This window comes from Gavialis gangeticus, unplaced genomic scaffold (assembly GCF_001723915.1).
Source record: "Gavialis gangeticus isolate Ggan-Ray unplaced genomic scaffold, GavGan_comp1, whole genome shotgun sequence".
Taxonomy (NCBI): domain Eukaryota; kingdom Metazoa; phylum Chordata; order Crocodylia; family Gavialidae; genus Gavialis; species Gavialis gangeticus.
The window spans coordinates 70,960,952-70,968,690 of NW_017729033.1; the positions used below are offsets into that span (position 1 = coordinate 70,960,952).

The window sequence follows — 7,739 nt, forward strand, 5'->3', positions numbered from 1 at the left end:
TCCAGATGCTTTATAAACATTAACAAAGCACCACAACCCCTGTAATATGGATGAGGTAGTATCCAAATATCTTAGGGGAAAATAAAAACGCACACATAGATTAAATGAATTGATTAGTCACAGAGGGAATTAGTGACAGAGCCAGCAACAGAATCAGGATGCCCAGTCTCCCAATCGCATGCCATGATTGTCTCTGCAGGAAGCCTTCTATTAGCAGAACATCCCCATTCAGATGTCATGCTTCTATAACCTGTCACCCTGAGCTCACAACTGCATTTTCTTTTAAAGACAGAATAATGTTATATTTTAAAAACCACTTGCAAGATTTAAGACCCATGCATCATGTCATGTGAAGCAACTTGTTCATACCTTCACGGTATATAGCACGATACACAACAAAGCATTACCTTCTTCTGTGGCAATAGAGTTGCCAGTATTTTCCCTCTCCCGGTCAGCCTGGTTTGATACTGCACTTCCACTTTTTGTTCGTCGAAGAACGCTGAAAGCTTTATTTATTTTTTTAAAAGACCTGCTTCTTATAGTGGAACGTTCGAAGTGCTGAGCTGCAAGACAGAAAAAACAGTGCAGCAACTTTGGGTTGAATGACATAAAAAACCATGTCTTGTCTATCACCTTAGGTATGTATGGAGGACACAAGTCACAGAAGTGGCAAAAGCATTCTGTAGTCTCCCCTTCCCTTCATCTTTGCACTTGGCTGCCTAAATTTTTCACCTGGCCCCACAGATATATTAATCAGCCTTAATTCTAAGAATCGTTGTGCTACTTTTACCTACCTACACTCTAGAACATGGACTGACAATTTATGGCTCATGGACCAGGTCCAGCCCCTGAAACCACTGAATCTGGACTGCAGACCCAGGGGGCTTTGGTGGCATTCTGGCAGTGCTGCTGACTGCTGGTCTATAAATCTTTAATTCCATCTATGAAGCTAGTCCTAAATATGGTGTTCACTTCTAGAGGAAGTGTGCAGTGGACTATATTATCCAAAGCTAAAGCATTGCTATGGAATGCCTAGTGGAAAACACATGTTAAAGAAAGGATCATTGTCCCAGCAAATGAGCCTTTTATGTTCCACCAACCTGAAGGGAGGCAACTGGGACTATTGCTAGGTCTTTCTATGGAGGCAGCTTATGACACTGCTGTAAACCTACCACAGTGCTCTTTCACCATTCACTCCCTTCCCTTCCCCTGCTCCCTCAAAAAACAAACTACTGTTAATATTTTAATAGATATAAATAAGAACATGAGCCCAGAGGAGAACTTTGGGCTCATCTAGTCTGACCTCCTGTAGTAAAATTAGTCACGAATAGAGAGGTGAAAAACCAGAAACAGATCCTAGTTTTAAATAGGCAATACATTAGAACATTATTTTTTAATTTAAGCAAAACTAATAATGTGTTTATTTAATGAGGGAGGAGAAAAAAAGAGTGAAACTGACTTAGCAAGGCAATATAAATGTATACAAATGTAAATACAAATCATGTATTCTTGTTTTTGCTGTGCCATAGACAGAATCTGGGCACTTGAATTACTCTGTATCTTTCCGTGCTATGCATGTAGTGGCACAGAACTCCCCCAAACCAGATTTAACACCCAACGATTCAGCTAATCTGGCAGGATTCAATTCTGTGCCACCAGCCTTGGATTCTGATGCTCAGTCTGCACCTTTCCTTCTGTTCTTCCACCACATGTCCTCAGAGCCAAAGCTTTGCTCTTTAGTTTTTATTTCAGCTAATTTTTAACTCATTCTTTTTTAGATCTTTGTCCATTTTCCCAAGACAAGAAATGCATCACTAGCTCATTTTCCCCCCCTCCCCCACCTCCCCCCAACGATTGTTTCTGACTTTACCAATTCTTTTTCTTCAGCCAAACCTCATGTCAAGATTTGGCCGAACTGTATTTTCAAATATGCCACTCCTTTGGAGGTAGTAGCATGCTAAGGAATGAAGAAACATGGAAAGACTTCTTGGGCCTCCAGGTTAATCACGTCTTACATTGTAACTTGGCCATATGTTAAAGCAATCAATGGCATCATAAAATAAGGAATAAACCACATGGTGACTTCCAAAAAATGTGGAATAACTTTGTGGAATAACTTTCTATCACAACATTAATTGAATGTGGCCCATGGCTGGGAGCCCCATCAGCTGAACCAGGTTCCCAGCCACGGGGCACACCATACGTTCCCATGGCTGGGAGCTCTGTCAACTGATCCAGGCTCCTAGATGTGGGGGCGCACCATGTTCTTTTGCAGCTGTGAGCCCTGACAGCTGATTCAGGGGTACCTCTGCACAGGCAATGTGGATGATGTGACCTGATACATGATCCCACAGTCACGCCTCCTGCTATGATATGTTGATGATCATGCATCAGATCCCATTTGGCTTTACCTACATGTCTGCCAGGGGTTTAGATGTCACTTTTTTTAACCATGTATTTCATTTTTAATAATGCCAACTTCCTTGAGTGACATAACTTTGGAATTTTAGGGAGAGTTTTGAAAGATTTGTTTCCTATGGTTTTCCTATGAAACCACTGTATCCATAAAACACAAAATCATTTCAAAATGTGCCTTTTTCATCCTAAATATAAATACTTTGACTAATGATTTTCTATGATTTGATTTTTCTATGATTCTGTTACAGGACACATACAGCAATATAAAGAGAAAGGCCTCTAGACTCCAAGAAAATCATTTTTCAGCTCTTACTTCTTTTTCGGTTGCTTCTATTGGGATCTCCAGAACTACTCCCCAACTGGCTGTCCTCAGAGGTGGGGTTGAAGGCTGGATTAACTAGGCCTGGTTCATCTGTCATTAAGGCTATAGCTGCAGCTGCAGAGAGCTCTGGGCCAAGAGCCGCTACTGTTAAAGTGGAACTACAGTCTGGAGAGCCATCTTGCGAACGTCTTTTTCGTTCCTTTGTAAGGCCATAATGGGATGCTCCTTTACATCTAAGACAAAGTAAAAAGGGAGGTGGGAAAAAAGGAGATAATAGTAAAACTTGCATTTTGATATCTCCTGCTTACAAGCATTTGGCACTGAGGAACAGTTAATTGCATCAAGGTTAACTATTGCAATCAAACCATTTTGCTATCCTATGAAATGCAGACACTATGCAACATGGAAGAATGTCAGCCTTGTCCAGGTTTCACAGAATCAAAAAGGAGGAAATAGATGCCATCTTATAATTATCTATGTTATTATTTTACTTGAAAAGTCAACATCCAAGCAAGAGAAAATTTAGAGATATACTTGCTTGTAGACATAGTTCTGGAGGGTCCAAAAGCGAAAGATAGACATAGCAGGTGGTTGATCAAATCAAAGACTAGAGTCTATAATCTGCCCTTTGTCTTCTGCTAATGAAAGAGATCAGTGTGTGGCCTGAAAGCTTGTTTGCAAAATAAAATCCCACATGCACAGTAGCTTACTGAATTCTGCCACATGGCAAAGATTTTCTGCTGTAGAAGCTGTCACTCTACTAGCACACCAACACCCTGCTGCACACCCAGATGATCTCTCTCCCTTGCCTTCCTTTTGAATTTTTGTGACAGCTTCTATTTCAAATTGGATTCATGTTATCAGTGAGCAAAACCCAGAACTTCAGATCCAAAATACTTCCAAACTTATGTACATTCAGACCTAGAACACCAGATGAAGTTAGCCTGACTTGTTCTGAAAGCCCCATTTTATGTTAGACACAGTTATTTTTTTCAAGCTAATGCTGGTAATGTGATTTAAAACACACCTAATTGGTGTAATGTGGAGTTTTCAGTCCACATTGGTGTTATGTGAGGGTTGCAGGTAAGCTACTGGCATTGAAAATACCCACCTTTTTCCTAGTCTAGATAAGGCCCAAGAGATAGTAAGTACTGGCCAGCTGGCATTATCCTGAGAGGTGAGGTGGGGAGATTTGTGAGTCACATCCAGAACAAAGCAGCAGTGAGTGGCATGCCCGTAGGGAAAGTAATGACACAGTTCTCAAGGTAACAGCTGTTCACTGGATCTCACTGGCACTTAGTATTTGCTGGTATTGACATCTAAGTTCAGAGCTTGCCTGCTCTCACAAATAAAAACCCCAACCACAAACCCTAACCTTAGCAGCAACAAGATCCTTTCTAGGTCTAGTGCTACAAAATAAAAAAAAAAATTTAAAAAGAGAAGCTGACGATAAGGCATCATGAGAGATAAAAATACAATCCATTTAATTGTACATAACCTATTTTCAGTGCCTACTGAGCCTTAAGATGGATTCTGTGCGACAGAACAAGCATCACACAGACAGTTGCTTTCAAACCCCTGGGGCTGCCTGAGGAAAGTCACTGTGATAAACTGGAAGGGTCCTGAACTCTTAGTGATTTGATGCTTAATTAGAGTCACCAAAACCACTGTGGATAAATCACTCAGCACCAGGAACTTTTCACAAACAGCACCTCCACTCCGCCACTGCAACCATTAGAAAGGCATTCATTAGAATGAATTCTGCCTTTTAATCACTGTCTCGTTACTGGTATACTCTCTTCTTCATGGCTAAAGTTAACTGACATCTTTCACATAAAAGCCATCTAGGACAAAATCATGGAAATTACTGCAGAAACCCTCAGGGACACAAAGTCTTTCGTAAAATGCGATGCATACACCACACAATGCATAATATATACAGTCCATGATGCTGATGTGCTGTGTGTCAGGACAAGTTTAATGTACTAAAGGTCCAGGAAACAGATAGCTTGTGGAGATGCTTCTTAGCATGCAAGTGAGGGGTCAGACTACTCAGACAGGAGAAAGACAAGCCACAGAACTTTTGGTGTCTATTTCAAAACAACCTTTTAATTCAGTTTACTCTTAATTAGGGTGTTTGGTTTATTTGGTGAGAGAAGTGAAATGGCTCCTATAATAGTGAACTGTTTTTTCCTCATTATTCTGATGTTGGTTCCATCATCAACTCGATCCTGAGCTGATAACTGCATCAGTTTACTCAGTTTTTAGAGTTAAGTGACAAGTGAGGATATATTTGAATGGTCTTTTGAACTGAAAAATTCTCTTTAGTGAAATTGTATTTGTGACCTATTAGCATCTGCCTGCTGTGGTTGTCCAAGAGATTGAACTGTAGTAATGCTAATCACTGGGAGGAGCATGTCAAAGCTTGAACATTCAAAAAGGATCTTCAACTGTGTGTTCAGTTGTAACATAAGGCTCTGCCCATGCTCAGCTGCCTCTGCCATCAGAAATTTTGGCAGCAGAAGGCAGGTGCCAGAAAATATGTATATGTGCAGCTCTGCCTAACAGCTGTGCACCATAGTATCCTGAGAAGAGACTGTAATAGCCAGCAGAACATGAAAAAATATCATAGAATCATAGAAGTAGGGTTGAAAGGGACCTTGTAAATCTTCAAGTCCGACCCCCTGCCTGGGCAGGAGAAAAACTGGGCTCAAATGACTCCAGCCAGGTAGGCATCAAGCCTCTTCTTACAGACCCCCAGGGTAGGAGCCAGCACCATTTCCCTTGGAAGTTGGTTCCAGATCCTAGCCGCCCTGACTGTGAAGTAGTTCTTACGGAGTCTACAGGTATCTTCTGCCAGCTGGTAGATGGTGGAAAAAGCCATACTCTGCTCTACAGAGGTGATTTAACTCTGAACTCAGATCTGAGGAAGAATACCTTGCATTCAAAAGCGTGTCTTTTTTCTCAGCCATGCTGGGATAATAAATAAAGATATCACTCACAGGCCCAATAAAAAATATCACCCACAAAAATCTTTGCTTCTCATAATTCCTGGACCATTACAGCTACATCACTCCAACACTACTGCTACTTTAGTATCTCTCTCAAGAAGAGGTCTTAGACATTTATTTGCTGTTGGTTAGTGACACAAATTATCCTGCTGGGCATGCAACAATGCTATGTCTGGCTACCTTGTTGCAGAGCTTAGTCTGGCTACCTTGTTGCATGCCCAAATTATCCTGCTTGGGCTAAGAGGGAAGGAGTGGAGAGCTGTCTCTTTCCTAATGCAGCACTCCTTTCTAGCAGACTGGCTTTTTGACATTGGTTTCCAGAAACTGGGTGCAGCTGTCCTTCTTTATTCCCTTGAGATCTTGAGAGAATAACCTGGAGTTAATGTTTCCATTAGCTAGGAAGCAGACGTTGCCACTTTTGGTCAGGGAGCATCAGTATCATGAGACTCCCATTTTGGTCCTGAAAGATCTGTATCACTGCAGCCAAGTTATACTCTCATGTTGGGTGAGGAGAAGAGATGTCAGGGAAGGGGACAGAAAAAGGATAATAAATATTAATTCAATTCAGTTTTATAAATAAAACACTAGAGTGGTTAGTAATGCAAGGAAGTCACAACAGGGAGCAATACAACTGAAAAAGCAGCAAGACCACACTAAACCGTAGCTAGAATTCTTAGAATATTTTGAATCTTTCTACCAAAGTTCTGTTAAATGTCTACATTATGGGCTTCAGCCCTGCAAATGGATCCAAAGGAACAGGTCCTTATGAGGCCCATATAAAAAAAAGGCATATAGGGCCACCCACACAAATCTTATTCCTGGATCAGTGCCAGATTGCTTTCTTAAAACAGTCTTTTCTATAGTCATCTCTACTCACTGTTGTTTATTCTGTGGAAAACAGCTAGTTAATAGGATCAATGAAACTATTTTCTTTTGGAAAACAACTCCTCCAGATAGTGACATTTAATGTGGCTCATTGGGGAAGTTCCTCACTGGGGAAAGGGATGTAAGTCGAAAGACATCATATTCTTCTAATTCTACCAGAAACAGTTAAGAGAGAGATATACAGCTCTTTAGGAGTGAACACTTAATTTGTACTCTAGCTTACCATGGCAGGCATAAATCTGTAAGGCATAAGCATGCTCTGTATAGAATAACATAGTGTCCCTTGAAGAAGAAGAAAAAAATCTCAAATGTGTAATAAAGAGCATCTCTTCTCTTTCAAAGATCATTGTTTTATTTATGCTGACACTACTGTGATAACAGGAAACAGAATTAAGAAACACATGTTCCCCTAGCCATGAATAGAGGGTCCTGCTTAAGTGGCCATATAATCATATTCATATGGATTCAGTTTTCTTTCCAAAAGGCTCAGAACAGAGAAATCCATGAAATAGTAACATACCAGTATTAATCACAATGAGAGAGGCAATTAGGAATCACCCCCACCACCCCTGATTTATAGCTGGAAGAGAGGGATGGAAAGGAAAGTAGGACACCTGATTACCATGAGCAAGTTGTAAAGCAAACTGAACACTGACTAGGGCCAAGGTAAACTGCAGATTTATATCCCTACTCAGCTGCTCTGAACAGCAAGTACTCTTGTGATGTTATAGAATAGGCCAACAATTTGAAGGCCAGAAATATGAGATAACACACATTGTCCTTTTACAGAACCATGGATTTTTGAAGCAGTACCATTTAATAAGTGTAATAGCGAACATACAAAAAATTGAGAAACTGACTTCTGATTCCTGTAGATTCATTAATAATTTAACCCTAGAATCAGGAGTCCAGAAAGCTACATTGCATCTGCCATTTTTCTTAGTGCAGAAAAATTTCTCTGTCATCTGTCCTAATGACACATGTGTTGAGGGAGGTATGGAGACATAACTCTATCCTATGACCTCCAGCAGAACACAGCTCACAACAAAGCATAATGGATGTCCACCGTCCTTGAAATCTAGGAAAACTTACTGTTTCTTTTA

At 40.6% G+C, this 7,739-nt stretch overlaps 1 protein-coding gene across 4 annotated transcripts in view; it reads right to left on the reverse strand.

The window, feature by feature from the left end:
• LNX1 (ligand of numb-protein X 1) overlaps positions 1-7,739 on the reverse strand; it is a 133,973-nt gene that overhangs the window by 46,858 nt on the left and 79,376 nt on the right. For all 4 annotated transcript variants that reach the window (XM_019525886.1, XM_019525887.1, XM_019525888.1 and 1 more), the window contains 2 exons: positions 2,732-2,973; positions 408-563 (listed from right to left, as the gene is read on the reverse strand). In XM_019525886.1, the coding sequence (XP_019381431.1) occupies positions 408-563; positions 2,732-2,973 (398 nt within the window). The remainder of the gene's footprint in view (positions 1-407; positions 564-2,731; positions 2,974-7,739) is intronic.